Source organism: Molothrus aeneus, chromosome 6, assembly GCF_037042795.1.
Source record: "Molothrus aeneus isolate 106 chromosome 6, BPBGC_Maene_1.0, whole genome shotgun sequence".
Lineage (NCBI taxonomy): Eukaryota > Metazoa > Chordata > Aves > Passeriformes > Icteridae > Molothrus > Molothrus aeneus.
In genome coordinates this window covers 56,143,704-56,161,482 of record NC_089651.1, presented here as the reverse complement: position 1 = coordinate 56,161,482, position 17,779 = coordinate 56,143,704, and the positions used below count along the sequence as shown (strand labels likewise).

The following is a 17,779-nucleotide window of genomic DNA, read 5'->3' as shown; positions in this document are numbered from 1 at the left end:
TTTGCCCAGCTTATATCTGAGTCAGTAGCACATAGTAGATCCTCTGATTCTGCTACTAACAGGACTGAATTGGTTTGAACTTCCTGTTTATCTTGTGTGGTAGAAAAAACTCCATGTTACAGATTTTTGGTTGGTCATACAGGTGGAATTGCTGTGCAGGTTGGTTTGTTTTCATTTAACTGTTGCAGAGGACATTTTCAAGCTTGATTTCTTCATGTGTGCTCTGAAGTCTGTGTAAACATTGGAGGAAGGGCAGATTTGCAGATGCACAGAACAACCAGCTTTAAATGTAGTGGCTGACATGTAAAGTGGACAGAAGTTGCCTCTGACAGATAACACTGACCAGGAACCCACATTTTGTATTCTCTATATTTTCTTATGGGAGTTTAATTGGTTATTCACATGCTGATAATCTCCTTTCAGTAGAACTGCAATCAGGTCTTTTTTTGATGTCTTCATATATTCAGGTGCCAGGTTTAAAACTTTGTCCCTGCAGTGTAATTAATAGTGCCTGACTCAAAACTCATCAGGGTCCCCAGGAATTATTATTTGTTTTTCAATAACTTTGAATGGATTTTATGACATGCTCAATGAATGTTGTTTTATGGCACAATGTAAATTAAAAACAATGCTTGCTAAATGTAAAAGTGAAATTTTCTGCTCTAATTACCAGGAGAAAGTAAGAGAGGCCATGGGCTGGTTGGCTGCACAGGAGGAGAAGTTAGCAAAACTGTTGGTGGAAACAGAGAATGAAACATACTACCAGAAGTACAAAGTAAGTTGCATTTCATGTTCTGTGAAAAGAATCTGTTTCTCTGAATGTTTTTAATATTTTTCATCTTCATTGCCTGAACTGAAGTGTTAAATAATCTTTTAAAGAAAACTTGGAAATCTAATGATGTAATTGTTAAATCCCTCATATGATTGAAGGAAAGGAAGGCTAAAATTCTCTCTGTTATGAAAAAGAAGATATGTTATTTCATTTTTGAGCAAAGGTTTTGGAAAGAGTAAAGTAGTGTCTTAATTAATTGACGTAGTTGAAGACTTGGACAAGATTCAAGCACGTAGGCCCTTCACAGAGTTACTTTTGCTATTTCTGTGCTAATTACAACAATAGGTTTTACCCAGCTAATGTTGTAGAGGAGTAGTTGAATTGCTGGCTCTAGGTTGTGCTGCAGCAAAATTTCCTTTGGCTTATATTGTAGTCAGAGTTTGTAATAAAGTGGCCCATGGGGAAACTCTGAGAGGAGGAATTTTCCCTTTCTCTTACTGGGAGGGGAGAACTGTGTTCTCACTGCACTGGCATTATGTTAAATACAGACTTATGGAATGGCACCTATAATTTCAGACCCAAATATTGCCTGGAGACAAGAATGCCTCTTGCTGTCTTGCCTTTGCATGCATCACACCCTTTGAAGTTAATGGAACTCATAGCAGTGTGTTCAAAGGCAGGACTTGGCTCCGTGAGCTTCCATTTGACGTCTTCTGTGAATTACTTTTCTCTTTTATCTCTAGGAAATGATGTCATTTATGGAAACATTTAACCAAGAGAAAATCCCCTTTCTGCCTGTGTTGTCATCAAAAAGGGGTGAAGCTGAGCTGAATGAAGGCCAGCAGCAGATGAGGGAAGAGTGGGTTAAAGTGATCTCTCAGGTCAGAGGCATTTCTCTCTCACTCACCCCATTACCAGCATGAGCGTGTGGGATGGATGAAGAAGCCTAAGTCTACCTCAGGAACTTGCATTGGGAAAAGTGGGGGGATGATGCTTTATTTGGGATGATAAAAGAGGTTTGACCCTGAACCTGAAGTTCAAACAGTCTGAGTGGTTCAGTGCCCAGGAGGAGGCAGAGGTGACCTTTTGTGTGTTACCCTTCTGCCTCCTGAGCCTCAAGACTGAAACATCCCTGAAAATGCATCTGGTTGTCTTGGAGCACTGGAGTACTCTTCTGATCAAAGTTTCTGGCCTATTTATGCTTAAAAGGTTATTTTGGGACATAATTATGGCTCAGAGCAGAGATACTAGTCTAGTGGGGCCTGGTTGGTCAGTGCTTTGCAGTGAGGTTGGCTGTGTTGGCTCAAATTGGGATGTGTAGGACCATGCTGGGAATTGCTGTTTGTGGAAGAGATGTTTCCCTGTCAGCCCCATGACAGACAGAAAGCTGTTCATCTCTATTTCCCCCCCTATTTTTGCAACTAGTTCACTATAAATTTTCCTGTTTCTGGGCCTCGGGATGGTCACCAGCAAAGGATAGGAACAGCTAATTCTGTGTGGTGTTGCAGATGTTACAGACTGGGAGCAAACCTGGATTTGAGGTAAAGAGGGCTGATTTTAGCTGACTTCACTGGAAGCTCTTTTTTGAACACTGACAGGCATGAGGGAGTGGGTTCCTGGAATGTCTTGAGCACCAGCTTATGCAGTTTATATCAGCATCTTTGAGATGGGGAAGAAAATAACAGTGAGAGATTTAATCCACTTGTTTTCCTTTTAAAGATTAACGAGTGGAAAGCAAAGCTGGACCAGATGTTGCCCTCCCCTCTGGATAGCATTGAGGCTTGGCTCCAGGAGGTGGAACGTCTGCAGGCAGAAGATTTGCCTGATTTACAGGACCCATTCAAAGCAATGTCTGTCTTCAGAGAAATAATTGTAATATTTAAGGTATGCTGATCACAAAGGAAATTCTGCTTCAGTTTGACCTGGGAAAGCACTTGTTATGGAATTGCTGTTTGACATTTTGGGAAGTGGTGTGCCTATGTTTGTCTTCTGAAGATGAAAAGCTCTTCTGAACATACCTTTGAAGAATTATGAGTTTAATTAAATAACTGCATGGGTCTATAAGGCAGGTTTCAGACTTCACTGGGGTGAGATTAAATTTGAGTACTGCCTCAATGAGTAAATTATGCTATTCTTTTTTATGTGGTTCCTGCAACTTGTTTATTTGTTAAGTAATAACACAGGATAATTGCATCTTTATCTTTAAATCTATACTTAATGCATACCTATTCATAATAGCACTTGAGCTTAAGGTTACATTCCAGGGAGTTCAAGAAGATTGTGTGTTTAAAAGTTAAATAGTTCAAGAAGTTTGTGTGTTTAAAGTTAAATATTTGCTGAATCACTCTGTAGTTCCATTCAAGGCAAGGATATTTTGATACCTTTGTACCATGCAAGTTATTTATTCTGATCTTCAAATATTTGCATAGATAATAGTTTAAACATCCTTTTGAATTTGAAAGTTCTGAAAGAGTATATGTGTTGATGCCTGGCTGGTGATCATAATGCCATACTTGGGTTTTTTATAAACAGATTTGCTGTTTTTGTGACATTGTCCTTAAAGAGAATTTCAAAGAATGGGCAGTGGAGGTTCTTGCAAGTGGCTTAATAACACCATTGTTGTACTGTTTCTAGTCAGTTCCTGATAGGAGAGATGGCTTTTTAACTGGTAACAGCTTTGTCAGTCTTTAGCCATTTGATCAAAGATTTTTGTTGTGCAACCTAAATACTTAAAGCATTTTAAAGAATAAGATAGAGACTGATGTCATTTCTTAAGGCATTTATTTTTTCCCCATTAAACATACAGATAAAATGATGTCATTCCTTCAGAAGAAGAGACACATTAATGCTTAATTTCTGCCAAATCCTCTTTTGATGGGAAGACATCCTTCTGAAATTTTTTTCCCCTTTTAGTATGTTGTGTGTAGGGATCATATTGCATATTGGCAAGGTGGTACCTTATAATGCAGATTTTACTTAAGATCTAGGAAATTATCCACCAATGCTCATAACTGTCTGATTGATCCAGTGTTAAGATTACAAAATCCGGTGTTAAAAATCTATGCACTATTTTCGTGGTTGAGGGCTGTCCCAGGATTTAGTCATTTCCATTAGCATGCTTTGTGGCAGATTTTATAACATAGAAATGAACTTGTAGCTTTTTTTTTTTATATGCCACTGAGAAATAGGCTTATCTTCTGTGCAACACATGTTATTTTTTATTTTCAGGTAGGGAATTTGGTGCTGAGACACATGCCTGTAAAATGTTCCCCAGTTGTGGGACACTGGCCATTGAATGGTAAATTTGATACCCTGTCAGCCTGGTGTAAGACACAGATTTATTGAGCAGTCAAATGAGCTATGGAGCAGGTGACATAATAGATTCATTCAACAGGTTTTGCTGTCAGTCTTTGCTAAGGGATAGCAAAGAATAGCTTAATACCCTGAAGCTGTTAGAATGATGTTTTTTTTCTCCTAAAGATGATAGTGAAGGTGCAGGAAAAAAACTGATAGCAGGAGTAGTATAAGTTCTGTGGTCCTTATATTTAAGTAGATGCACAGTGATAAGAGAAATTAGGTAGTATTGCACTAAAAGGTGCACTTTAAAAGGTGTTCAGGTAAATACTTTTATTGCACTTTAATGAGTAAAGACACTGGGAGATTGTCTTGTGCTGACTAGTTCTTAATAGCTCCTTCCTTAACAGCAGGTGAGCTGGAGATTCCCTGATGAAATACTCTAGATCAAAATGATGGCTTACTGTGTCTTGTTCTCCCCAGGGCTTGATGGATTGTTTTGATTCTCACTTGGACACCCTTCAGTCATTTAAGAATGAAGATGAGAAGAATATGCCACTAGTCTTGCCTGAAAAATTAGAGGAAATGAAAAGAAGGTTGTGATGCTCAAATTCCCTTTACTTCATGTTGTATTCTAGCTCTGCTATTGACTGGCTCTGCTGTTCTGAACAAAGCACATAATTTATCCATGCCTTGCAAAAAAAAGCATTTTTCACCTAAACACACAGGCTGACTGTCAAGTGGAGCAGGCAGGGATCTCTCATTGGTCCAATGAGTGTTTAATTGTGTGTACAGAGTAGAGCTCATTAACAGGACCTTTTCAGATGCCCTTTGCTAGTGGGGAAATGAAACAACCACTAGGGATAGGAAACGTGAATATTTTCAATGTAAAAATTTCCCTGGTGGCAGGGATTCTCTAAACTTTTATTTCCACCACTAAAAATCACTGTAATTTATAGCTTGTACTACCCCAAATATCTGTTGGAGGATATTTTAAAAAATGACCAGTGAATCTATCCATAACCTGAGATGCTTTGATATACAGGGGGCAGATGTCCCTTTTTTGGGTGTTTAAGGTTTTTCATACATTGAGCAGACAACATTGACTGCTCAATTGTTGTTGCTTAAAAAAATGAACTGTTGCTATCTTATCTGTTAATTCCTGTCATAACAACAACAAAAAAGTTTACATATATGTAATTTTGATTTTTTCAGGATAAAATCCTGATACATTAGTGCCTTTTGTATCCAATGGTTTTGAATAAACTTTTGGAACTATTTTCTGTTTGCAGATTTAGCAACATTCGTTCTACAAACCCCAGCACTTTTCTTGAATACCACTATGGACTGTGCTCAGCCATTGCCAATGAGGTGAAGTTAAAGCTAAATATCTGGGATGTGAAATATGGGGCAAAAGAGTCTGTGGAATCACTGCTGGAAAATTGGAATGTAAGTTTCAGGTATATGTATCACACTCTGATGGTAATTCTTTCCCAGCTCTTTTTGATTCAATCTTAAGTCATCTGGAGGTATTTTAGTTGGTAGAAGCATGGTGGACAGGTGAAATTTCAGATTTATTCAAAGACGGGCAGGTAGACCTCCCTAGAAGCTTTCCTTGCCCCAAAATCTTCCATTTTGCTATGAATGAGATTTCTTTCTTCAGTCTGGAGAAGTAATGGAAACCATGACTGTGATTTTCTCGCTGCCTGTTTTTATTCTTTATTGTGAAGATTTCTTTCTTTCTAGATTGTTTATGGAGCCAGCTGTAGCAGCCCTTCCCTAGCTCCAATCCACAGAACCCTCTCTGGGGCAGTTCAGTAGTTGCTTTCTTCAAAACCAGCCATTATTCACACTGCTGCCTCTTCCTTTTCCCAGCTTATTTACCTCTTATGCTTTGTGGTGAATATGATTTGTCTTGTTCTATTACACTTTATGCTTAGCTCAGTTTCTGGACTCAAGTTATGAAACTGATGTAGGCTTTTAGAAGGGGACGGATTGCCCAACCCCAAATACTGACAAAGGATACTGCATCAAGAATAGAGGCAGAGGTGAAAATGCTGATGCCTCCAGTTTTTCCCCATCTCCAGTTAATGGGATTCCTTGTGAATTCCATCTTAGTGGACTTTCTCAGAGGATTTTCAGACTGGCAAATCCACAGTTAAATTAGTGGGAATTTCACCAGCCTCAGTACTGTGGAAGGAGGCAACAATAGGTTGTATAAATTAGCAGTTTCCTGAGCAGTGTCAGCCTCACCCTGTGGTGAGATGGTTGTGCAGAGTTAATCTGTGCTGAGTTTGTTGGTTCAGTTGGTTTCATAAATACTTATTATCATGTTGTTTCTACAGTTGTGGCTCATGGTCTTGCTCAAGCTGATAGAATGCAGAACTTTGCCAGGGAGTTTAGGGCTTGTTTAGGGCCCAGGCTTGTCACAGTCACAAGGGACGTTGTTTTGTACCCTGCTGAGTGCAAAACATTTGTAGGAGTGGGGAGTGCTGGAGTGAGATCAGCTCAGAGAGGGGCTGAGGATCAGCCCTCACTCCCTGTGCACAAACAATCTCCTCCTCTGCTCCCATTTCTTCCTCTTTCACCCTCTCCATCCCCAGTTTGCTTTGATCTGTCAGAAGTGAGGCACCTCAATGTTTCTGTGCATGCAGGGAAGCCCACCTTCTGCTTTCATCACATTTTGGCTTACGTGACTAAATTCTGCTTGACTTGTTCTAGATGCCATTTCTCAGTATTGCCCTGGGGCTGTAACTTTTTGGAGCAAGCAGTCCTGACTCATGCAGGGCTGTGGCTCAGGCAGTGGCATTCAGGTATTCATGGTTCTATTTACTTTACTCTCTGCACAAGCAGAGTAAAAGAACAAGTTTGTTTCAGACTAAAGGGTGCAGCTGAGTTGCTGGGTGGGCTTTGCTCAGTTCACGTTTAACCTGTAGGTTGTAGGCTCATATTGCAAAAAAAAAAAGTATCCCAAGCTGTATTTCTTACCTAGTTTTGTGTCATTCAGTGTTACCCATATCAATTACTTTTCACTTTGAGCAGAATTTCATTGAAGAAAAGAAACTTGAAACACAACTAGACGCTGCTACTCACATCTGTGAAGACTTGAAAAACATAAGTGGTCCTGACTTGGGTAAGCTCATGCACATAAGTTGATGTGAAGATCTCTATATTGAAGTAAAGTGCTGCCATCAGTTTTAATGCCATCTACTGTTCCATGTAAACAGTGTTTCTGTATAATTAACCTCTCTGTTCCCAAATGTATAACAATAATCCCTATTCCACGTCCTAGCTGGAGATCCTCAAGAAATCAGCAAACTTTTGAAGACAGTGGAGTCAAAGATTTCTACATGTAAAGAGTATATTTCCAGTGTAAACACCACTCTACAGAAAGTCCTGTCCTCCTGGAGTAATTACACAGAAAACATCCACTTACTAAAGACATGGCTGGAAGAAAACAGAAATGAGGATCCAAAAGAGGTACATGGTTGGATTTCTTTTTGTTTGACAGAGATAGATCAAAGCCTTCTGGAAGGAAAACATTAAATCTCACAGTGGCTGCTGTTGTTGTTTTTCTGCTTTTCATTTTGGAAATAAATGTTTGACAGGGTTCTGCTTAAAATTATTTCAATGCCTCTGTCTAGATCCCTGCTGAGATCCTGGCAAAGAGGAATTCGATTCATGGTTCCTTGAATGAAGCTGGAAACCATCTCATTGAAGTCAGCAAAGAGCAAGTTGGATCAAATATTGCCAAAGAGCTGAAGAAACTGAACAGGAGATGGGCAAAGTTCATCAAGAGGACACACTTTGTGAGTTACAAGTTACTCTTACTCTTTGCCATGCAGCCTTCAAAGTCATCTTTCCTAGATTTACCAGCTTGCTAATCAGAGATTGATCAATCTTTCAGTCAACTCAAGGTTGCCAGTTTTAAAGCTTGAGGAACAGAGTACACAGCAGCATCCCATTCTAAATCTTTGTGGCTCAGTAAAATTCCATTATAGCAGGATGGAAAATGTTCAATTTTTAAATTGAAATCTCAAAAGCACTTACAAAAGGAAATCTTATTGCAGAATGAAGCTCTTAATTCACTTCTTGGGGTGGAAATAATCAATTTACCTGTGTTAAATTTTACAGACTCTGTCTTAGCTGGTAGAAAGTAATTATTGCCGCACAGATATTTCTAAGGTTGTGCAACTTTTCACCAGCACACTTGACAGGTTTTTAGGCTGCTGTAAATCCCTATACAACCTGCCTAATGTTATACATATTACAGTCCCTAGAGTGCTTTCACAAGAATGACATTTTCACTCTGCCTGGGAATATTAGAACTGTTAATTTTCTGAGTTGAGCCTTTCATTGACGTTTATTAAAGCTACTGCTGTGACAGTAAACGGTGGCAAAAGATTACTGCTACCTTTTTGTAGGAGATGAGCTTAGTGAAAATGCAATAAAATCAAAGGAAGCAATCAAAGGGTGAGGGAAATCCAGAGTTTACTAGAAAAACCCTTAATAAGAGATGCCTCAAGGTAATATATTAAGGAATCAGAGAAGTAAGGTGCAAGAAGTCTGTTTAAGGTCTCAAGGACTTCCTGAGGTATTTTTGTGGCATTGCTTTGGACATTATGGCTATCATATATGTTATATTTATTTTTTAATATAAAATGCAAGAGCAAATGCTGGAGCTCTGGCCTGTGACTGCCAGTACCATTAATGTCAGCACACTTCCTGATCTTGATTTGAGCAACACCAGCTGCTGTTCTTGGACAATTCCCTGCTGTGGGCTGGGAGATGCTGCAGCCCAGGAGTTTTTCTCCATAGTAGTGTGGCTGCTTGTAGGGGAGGGGACAAGGGGACAGGGTGGATGGCACAGGTTGTGCTGTCCCACCTGCCCTCAGAGCTGAGGAACTGAGCCTCACTTGGTTTATTTACCAATATGTTTGGCATTTATTTCTCCTTTGATCCCTGTTGAGTGCTAAAGCTGGGAGGTGCTGGGAAGTGACCCAAGTGGTGACTGTGTTGGAGGAGGGCAGTGGGGAGATGATGGGAATGAATATCTTACCTTGCTCTCTGTTCACAGCTTGGAGACGAGAGCACAAATGCTGCTGAAAAGACCTCAGAGCTTCCAAAGAGCCTGGAGAAAATTGAAGAGCTCCTTGGAGGGGTGGACAGCTGGGCAGCAGAGATGGGACATCTCCTTAGCAAGATCAGTCATGAGGAGCCTGTGGAACCTGAGGTGGAGGAACATTTGCAGGTGAAAATGCTGCTTAAAGTACTTGTTCCTCAGATTCTCATCTTGCAGCACGGATTTGTGGCTGTGGTAAAATGAGGCATCATCAGTGAAGCAGAACTTAATGTGGATTTCGTGCTGTAATACTTGTAAAAAGTCAAGACAGTGCTTGTGCCTTGTTGTTATTTCTCAGGATCACTCCCAGATGAGCTGTGAGTGAATCCTCCACCCTCAGTGTGTCCAGCTGACCAGCAGGTGCCAGTGAAATGCTGTTGGTGCCACTGATCAGCAGCTTGAGGGATATTAACTACTCCTGTCCAGCAGAGCACTTGGAGCAGATCAGAGCTCTCTCCAAGTTGCCAATTTGAGTAGTTCCCCTGGTCACACAGCACTTTGATCATCTACCCTCCAATGTAGATGGGAGGGAGGAGGTTTGGGACACCTTGGCTGTGTTCAAGGCTTACCCATCAAAAATTGGGATACTTGGAAGTATTTTCAGTAGCGTGTGGGGTTATTTGGGAATCTCATCTTATAGGCGGTTGTTCTAAATATCCACAAAGACCACAAATTAACTTCTAACAATAAATTCCACTAGTCACTATGTTTTCCCACATCTCTCTGCCTGGGATTACCCCCAGCTCCCAGCAGATGGCAGGTGAAAATCTGTGTATATAACTCAGCAGCTTCAATAAAAAGTCTGATTTATTTTCTTCACCTGCCAGTGAAGGTAAGACACAACAAAGATGCCAATCTTTGCACTGAAAAAGTTGAAGCACTGTCTTATGTTGCCTTTACTAGTTCTGCAACAGGGCCTGTATAACCTAATGGTGTGAAGATGACCACCAGGAGGTTTCATTGAAACTCCTTTGTGTAACTGCTGTATATAAACAGAAATAATCTTTATTTCATTTAATCTATATACAGTAACTGTGCACTAGAATCTGTGTTAGTTTTCTCTTGCTTTGTGCCTTCTTGCAGTGTTTAGCTGCTGCATATAGGTAATGCCTTACAAAAGAAGAGTCTTGTAAAAAAATAGTTTAAGCCCTACTACTCTAGCTAAGCTAGCAACTAGCTTCTAAGTTCCCATGTGAAAAAATCGTGAAAATGAGAATCAGTTAACACAACAATCTATTCTGGTAAGAGAACTGTTCACACCTACAAAAACAAAGAGTCTGTCCCATGAGAATCCATGAAGAAATTATGTAAACTAACCAAAAATAGAGAAGTTTAATAAACATGCACCCTAGCCATTCACCAACCAATAAACTGATTATCAGTGTATTGTTAACCAGTTAGCTTGAATACAGTGCCCTCTGATATTCCTATGAAAATATGAACTATGCAATAAAAGTTCAGCTTTTCTGCAGGAAGAATCAGAAGTCCTGTCTCTTTTTACTGCAACATTTACCTGACAGATTTGGAAGGGTGAGAGACGAAAAGGATCTGTTATCTTTTTGTAATCACAGGAGTATGTTTATAAAATAAGCCTCATTTTGCAGTGTGACTATAGTTTGTAAAAAAACCCCTGAAATAACAAAGGACACCCTGAAATACAGCCTCCAAACATGTGGCTGGCATTGTACCTCCATGTCTGGGGGCAGGAGAGATCAGGTCACTCATTACCTGCAGTACAATAGGTCAAGATCCAGAATAAAGCTCTGATTATGATTAGGAGAATGCTAATTGACAACTTCAGACAGGAGAAATGTGTTGAATATTCATAGATAGAAGCAGCTCTAATAAGGACTTTTCATGATAAATATTCAAACGTGGCACACTGCTCCTGCATGCAGAGCACCCAGCTGCTTTCCTGCCTTGCAGTGCTGAATACTACAAGGAAATCTGAGCCTTGGTGTGTGCTCACTTTGGATGACTTCATGATCAGATGCTGCATATCCAAATGTGTGGTTTCATTTGGGAAGCTGCTTGGATGAGAGAGCACGTTTTAAAAACACATCTGATTGGCTCTATGGCAAAGACACAGGAGGTGTTGCACTGACAGAAAGAAATTGCTTCAGCAAACAGAATCCCCTGTGGATGGCAGCAAATTTCTTTCTCTCCACACAGAGATTTTACAGTGTAGTACCCTGACCATCACTGGAATGTGAGGCTTTCCTTTACCGAGTAAACCATCCATGATCAAAGCTGGCTTTTTCACTCTGTTTGTTTAAACAAAAAGGCAAATAAACACTTGGAAAGGCTTCTAATGCTTTTTGTTCAAACCAGAGTTTGGCTGCAAGAGGATCCTCGTGCCAAGACCAAGTTGTGGCAGCAGAAGAGATACTGCAATCCCTGAGGCAAAACGTTTCAAGTCAGGTGTTTCAGCAGCATTCTCATACCACTGGGCTGGAGGCACGAATTAAAGAAGCCAGAGACAAAGTAGAGGTACTTGTTTATAAACACACTGATATCTCTGATTTTACCATTGCAGAGTATGGAAAACTCTTTGTCAGTCATGTGAAATAGAAAAGGTTCTGTACTATTGGAATCAGTCTCCCAGACTCTTGTCAGGGCGAAATCTAGAACATTTCCAAGATCAGTATCTCAACTTGAGAAACTTAAGTGATATTATGAAGCAATAACTCTGTCTAATTACTGACACTCAAGTGTGTTCTGAAAAGTCTTTTTCTTCCAAGGCTGTCATGGGTGACCTGAACAACATCTTGTCCAAATCTGAGAAAAGACCCACAGAGAAGGAGGCTTTGCTCAATTTTGAAGAATCCCAGAAAGAACTTGAGGCCTCCATTTCAAAGGCTGTGGAGCTTGTCAGTCAAAAATTAAGTCCTGAAGAATGTATTTCAAGATATGAGGTGGGTGTGTACTCTGAGCCAACTGAATCTGAGTACTTCTGAGAGCTATGTGGTCTCTAAAAGTCTGAAGTAAGAAAAACACTGACCTTTTTGTTTTTTGGTAGCTAATAATGTTTTGCTCAGTTTTCTGATTTAGCACTTTATTAACGTGGCAGACAACTTGAATGAAGGAGTATAAATCTGTATGGCAGTTTATTCAGTGCCCTGTCCTAAATTATTCCATCAGAACTCATAATTTTCAGAACTACAGCTTTTTTTTCTTTTTTTTTTTGCCTGATCAATAATTAAGCTTCCCATCAAGAATGACATGTCTGAATTCTTGGGCAGGTTATTATAAATACTAAATCTCCTCTTTTTCCCAGAGGGTAGTTGGTAAATCAAATGTCCTGTCTCAAAATGTGGATCTCTTAAAGGGGTTTTGGAGATGGATGTGCCCAAAATCTGTGTTGCCTGGTCTGGCAGAGAGGGCTGGGTGACCATGTGGCAGGAGGGGCAGAGAGCTCATTCCAGGCCATCCTGGAGGATCCCATGGTGCTGATGGAGACCTTTCACCTTTTCTCTGCTCACACCCATGGGACATGGCCTCAGGTATTCCCTAGGGAAGAGGCAGAGTTCAGTGACCTTCATCTTTTGTCTTTGGTACCAAATTTTCCCCTAAATGTTGTTACAAAAGCAGCACCTGCTTTTCTCCATAAAGCATCCATTGATTCTGTAAGCTTTTGCAGATACACAGGGATGGAAAATGCCCTTGTACCCACCCACAGCAGAACCACAGACCCCATATGTGTGATGTACACATTGATTTATTCACAGGTTTTACATGCTACCAATGTCATTTTGTTAGTTAAATGATTTACATTCAGTTCTGTTTGGTTTTTGTTATGATGTCTAGGTTTTGTTTTGGTTTTTGTTTTTTTTTTTTAGGAAGCTTTTAATGCTCTGGACAATAAAGTTCTTGACAAATTTTTGAAAGCAGCTGAACTGCTGAAAAATATTTCATCTGACCATGAGAAGCTGGTGGTGGAAGATGATGTTCGTAGGAGATGGGAGGTGAGATAGTGCAGGAATGAGAATCCACTGTCTGTTCTCATTAGGCCTGGCATCTTTGAAAGCAAATTTTTTCTTGTCACAGTGTGTTCTGGTGTTTTACTTGCTGAGTAACACTGTCTCTCCATCTCATGGGAACAACGTGCTTTGTATTTTGCAGGCAGTTCGTCAGGAAATTGTATCCTATGTCCAGCTCATTGCAGAAAGGGAAAAAAAGAAATTTAATGCAACTTTAAAAAAAATCAATAAGCAGTTAGGCAAAGAGAAGAAACTCCTAAGTTTGGATAAAACCAAAGGGCTCATGAAGGAGCATGAGGTACCTGACACATTCCTTTTCTGTCTCTATTTGTGAATGTTTTGCTGTCCTTCTTCCTCCTTTTTGGGTTCATTACCTGTGGAGCAGGGCCCCTGTGCTCTGTGTTATGTAAACACAGAGCAAAGAGGCCACCAAAATTATTTATTTACCTTTTTTGATTGCAGATATTAGTGTTCTTGCAGACTTTTAGAATTAACCCCTTGTTAAGTAGGTGGTATCCTTTTCCCATTTTTTCTCCCACGTTTTTAGTGTATCTTGAATTCACTCTAGGAAGTATAATAATTGACAAGGAATATTTTAAAAACATTCTACTTTTTCTGTAGTCAGTAGGACACTTCTATCAGATGTCAGGGTGAAGAAGACTTGGGACCAAAATTAAAAATTGTAGAACATAATGAATTTCTAAATCGAGCAAGAGTCAGTGTAGTCCTCTGAATTTAGTTGAGAACATGTTGCCAGCAATCCTAATTTAATTTCTAGCTAAGAACCAAGAGAAAATAAGTGTGTGTTCCTTGGTTTGACAGTTTAGACTTTTAGGAGCACCCAACCAAGAAGATAATGGAAGTATTAAAAAATACATGAGAATAATTTCTTATCCTAGTGTTTTAGCATGGGCTTATTTTATTGATTTTTCTTTGTTTAGGCCTTTTTTTCACATGAAGGCAGCATGAAGGAACTTAACAAGTCTTTGGAAGACCTTAAAACATTGGCAAGACTCTCAGAAGAAACTGTCCCAGGGATACAGACACTGACTGCAGACTGTGAAAAAAGGCTAGAAAAGGTTCAACAAATGGTGGCAGACACTTACACAGCACTGCTGGCTCGTGTTGGAAAAGGACAGCCCCCTCAGATAGGGTGGGTGGCTGAGCCATGGGGTGTTGTGGCTTTGTAGAAATCATTTTTACACATAAATTTTGGGATACTCTATTGTGTTTTGGTAGTACATTACTGTGGCCAGCTGTGCATTTAAACACTTAAAGTATTAAGTTTCATAAACTGGCAAGTACAATGTTTGATTATCCTTCAACACAGCTGCACTGTTTTAAACATTGAGTTAGGATTTTTTTTTCTCTTTGTATTTAATGTTTTGTTCTTGTAGGAACTCCAATTTGGCTTCTGAGAATGGAGAAGAGTCTGGTGCTTCTCAAGAAGTTGACAGCCTTATGGTAGAGGAGGTAAGAAGTCCAGACTTACTGATGGAAAACAGTGCTCTGTCAAAGGGAGGTCATTGCAGGAGGAGAAAGTGTTTATTTCTCTTACTGTTTTTATTGTGATAAGACCTTGGGCCTCTGGTCAGAAATCCAAACGCCACTGTGCTTGTGAATGTAGACTAAGTAAATAATAAAAATTAACATACAAGCAGCAGGGCTGGGCATCCTGAGATGTGAGCCTCCAGCCTGGAATTATATTTTGCAAAAAAGTCATTTTCAGGTGGAAAGGTTATGTGGGAAGCTGTGTTCAAGTGAAAATCCCCCATAGTGTCCCAGTAATATGAACAATTTTCAGAGGACAGAGAGAGTCCTAGTGAAGAGTTGGAGGCATTTGTCTGTATCTGTGAAAAGAATGAGTGAGCTGGCTACAAGTATTCCAAAATTTGCTCTTTGGGCTCATGATTGAGTTCAAACACATCTTGAATTCATGAATGGCCTCTCTCATCTCCTCTGGGACACATCAAGCAATCCCTTCCTTCAGGAGCTCATAGATGATTGTTAGGCTTTGCTGTGTATTACACAGGATATTGTGGAGGTCACTGTCACCCTTTTTATTTTTACTCAGACCTCAAGACCTGCTGCAGATGCAGTTTTGGAACCAGATGTGAAGCACCACAATGGAGAAAGCTGTGCAGATGAGTTTGAGGAAGATGGTGATTTGGCCATACCAGCTTTGTTAGAGAGGTAATTTTTAAAGGAGAAAATGCATGGCTGTTAAGGTATGATGCTGTGCTAGACAAATTAGCTCACAAATTCATTGAATGTACCAAACATGAGGTGCATTTTTGCTATGCAGAACCCTGTTCTTTTTTCTGCTACAGTTTACTGAATATTGATCTGTAATTTATAGGGAAGCACTACAGTAACTAAATGCTTCGAGCATTAGGATTTTGTAGCAAGAACATTTTTAGCTATGAATGTTTTACTCATTTTTCTTGGGCTAGGAAAGTCTGCATCTGCCTTACTAATAACTTCAAATATTGTAAAATAAAGAAATGTGTCAAGTTTTTTAGAGAACTGATACTTCTACTTTTGTAAATTTAGAGAATGTAGGCTGGCATTTAGATTTGAAGATTAGCCATATGAGCAATCTGTTTAATATGTTGCTCAATTATACATTATTCATTCATTTTGGACTTAAATAAAATATGTACTTGCAATAGACTGTGCTTATTTTTTATGGCACTCTGTTGATCAGTGAGTCCCATACCCTGAGATGTTCCATTTAATTAAAAGTAATATTCTCTCTGAAAATGTTTGCATCTTTCCTTAGCTTTAACACACAGAGAAGTAACCTGGAGGAACTTCTACGTCACAGCAGAGATAAAGTAGCATCTGACTTTACTGCTGAAATAAAAGACACTTCATCCCTTAAGTTTAAGCTGCTTGAACTAGAGGCAAGTATTCATCTTTTAAAAATATAGCTGGTGCCCAAATTGTTATTTTCTCATGTAGAGCACTCACTTCTCTGTTACATATATCATATATTGCCAAGGGAAGAGCAGGATCCTTGCAGCCATATGTGTTAGAAGAAGGGAAATCAAGGATTTAGGATTCAACAGAACTGCATTGCTGCCTAGCACTGCAGTTTTTCAGGTGTTACTAAAAGAAAAGAAGAAATTGGTGGCTCTGGGTTTGTTGTCTGCAGGCTGAAATAGGTGTAATGGGAAAAAAACTGCAGAAAGGAGCTTTTTGTTTGTCAGCAGAGATGGTTGGGGCTGCAGGAGTCATCAGAGTTGAACCACCAAGTGGTGTTTGTGCAGAATGGAGCTGTTCCAGGACACATAAAACTTTGTTAGGTTTGTGAGATCCTTAAGGCAACAGCAAAAGGCACAGAGTTGATGCTGAAAAGTTTATTACTGCAATTTTTCATGGCCTTTCTTGAAAGGACTACAAAGCCTTATCAAAAATCTCAGAACTTGGTTCAGTTCTACATTTGTTTTTCTTCTGAACTTAGCTAGGTGGAGATATTTTCATTCTTGTAGTAAGAATGCCTGGCCTGTTATTTATTGACCCTTTTATAAAATGTAGCCAAGGCATATATCTGACATGGAAATTGTCACTGTAAAATGTTACTGGAAATTTGCATGCAGCTAAAAGCTGGGTCTTGAAGGAGAAAAAAGGCAGTAGATAATCTTACTTTCAGATGATGTTTTCACTGTTTTTGTAGAGACTCTTGTGACTAGTTTTATGAAATGTCCACTGAGAAATACAGGATCGTATTAATGTATTAGCATTGCTTGTCTTCTAGGCAATGATAGACATGGAATTCATGTCTGGTTGGAAAGAATTGGAAAAGATCTCATCTACCTTAGAAAATCTTGTGTCTGGAGTGCAGCAGGCTGCTCTCTCTGAGGCAAGAAACAAGCTACAAAGCGAGTGGAAAGAACTTCAGGATAGTATAAGTATCAGGTATAAAATAACACTTTATGGTATTAGCTAAGGAATTATAACTAATTGTGTATGTTGTGAAGGGAATAATGTGTGTTGCAGAAAATAGCTGCACATTTTTAACCTTTTCTTCATTGCAAAAAATTAAGCTGTTCTTAATTTTTCTTTATTCATATACACATGGAAGATAGTGTGAGTCTCCCCAAGATGATCAGAGACAGATCTTTGGGACATAACTGTGCAGTATTCCCATTTATTGCTGTTATTTCCTTTCATCTTTTGGTTAAATTAACAGTGATTCACATTGCTTTTCTCATTAATCAGAGAAAAACTCATCTAACCTTGGGAGGGGGAGGATTAGATCTGCTAGACAGTTACATTATTTTTGTGGCTTTTTGTGCTTAAAAGTATTGAGTGTCTTTTCTTGCTTGCTTTCCCAGTTCATGTTTTGTTACCTTTCTTGCAGAGCAAGTTCTTTAAGGGCTGCTGTGGAAATTGTTTTGCAAACAGAAGATCAATCCATCTCTGTCTGTCAATTAGTAGATGAATGGCTGAAGAACAAGTACATCCACCAGTTTAGTCTGATGGACTGGGACCTTCCTGAGAGTGAACTGAAGGTAAGGGAAGATGCAGAGATCACACCCTAGCAAGGATAGGTTTTAATATCTAGGAAGCAGAGAACTTCATAGGATTTTCATTCAGGAGGTTAGG

The 17,779-nt window shown here is 39.5% G+C and overlaps 1 protein-coding gene across 1 annotated transcript in view; it reads left to right on the top strand.

Annotated features, from left to right (window-relative positions):
- Positions 1-17,779, top strand: part of SYNE2 (spectrin repeat containing nuclear envelope protein 2) — a 158,870-nt gene that overhangs the window by 15,416 nt on the left and 125,675 nt on the right. Inside the window, exons 9-27 of the mRNA XM_066551868.1 lie at positions 674-775; positions 1,516-1,653; positions 2,492-2,656; positions 4,550-4,662; positions 5,359-5,515; positions 7,109-7,199; positions 7,359-7,546; positions 7,711-7,875; positions 9,144-9,317; positions 11,520-11,678; positions 11,930-12,103; positions 13,028-13,153; positions 13,311-13,466; positions 14,110-14,321; positions 14,566-14,641; positions 15,243-15,361; positions 15,951-16,074; positions 16,929-17,089; positions 17,535-17,685. Of these exons, the coding sequence (XP_066407965.1) occupies positions 674-775; positions 1,516-1,653; positions 2,492-2,656; positions 4,550-4,662; positions 5,359-5,515; positions 7,109-7,199; positions 7,359-7,546; positions 7,711-7,875; positions 9,144-9,317; positions 11,520-11,678; positions 11,930-12,103; positions 13,028-13,153; positions 13,311-13,466; positions 14,110-14,321; positions 14,566-14,641; positions 15,243-15,361; positions 15,951-16,074; positions 16,929-17,089; positions 17,535-17,685 (2,751 nt within the window). The remainder of the gene's footprint in view (positions 1-673; positions 776-1,515; positions 1,654-2,491; positions 2,657-4,549; positions 4,663-5,358; positions 5,516-7,108; positions 7,200-7,358; positions 7,547-7,710; positions 7,876-9,143; positions 9,318-11,519; positions 11,679-11,929; positions 12,104-13,027; positions 13,154-13,310; positions 13,467-14,109; positions 14,322-14,565; positions 14,642-15,242; positions 15,362-15,950; positions 16,075-16,928; positions 17,090-17,534; positions 17,686-17,779) is intronic.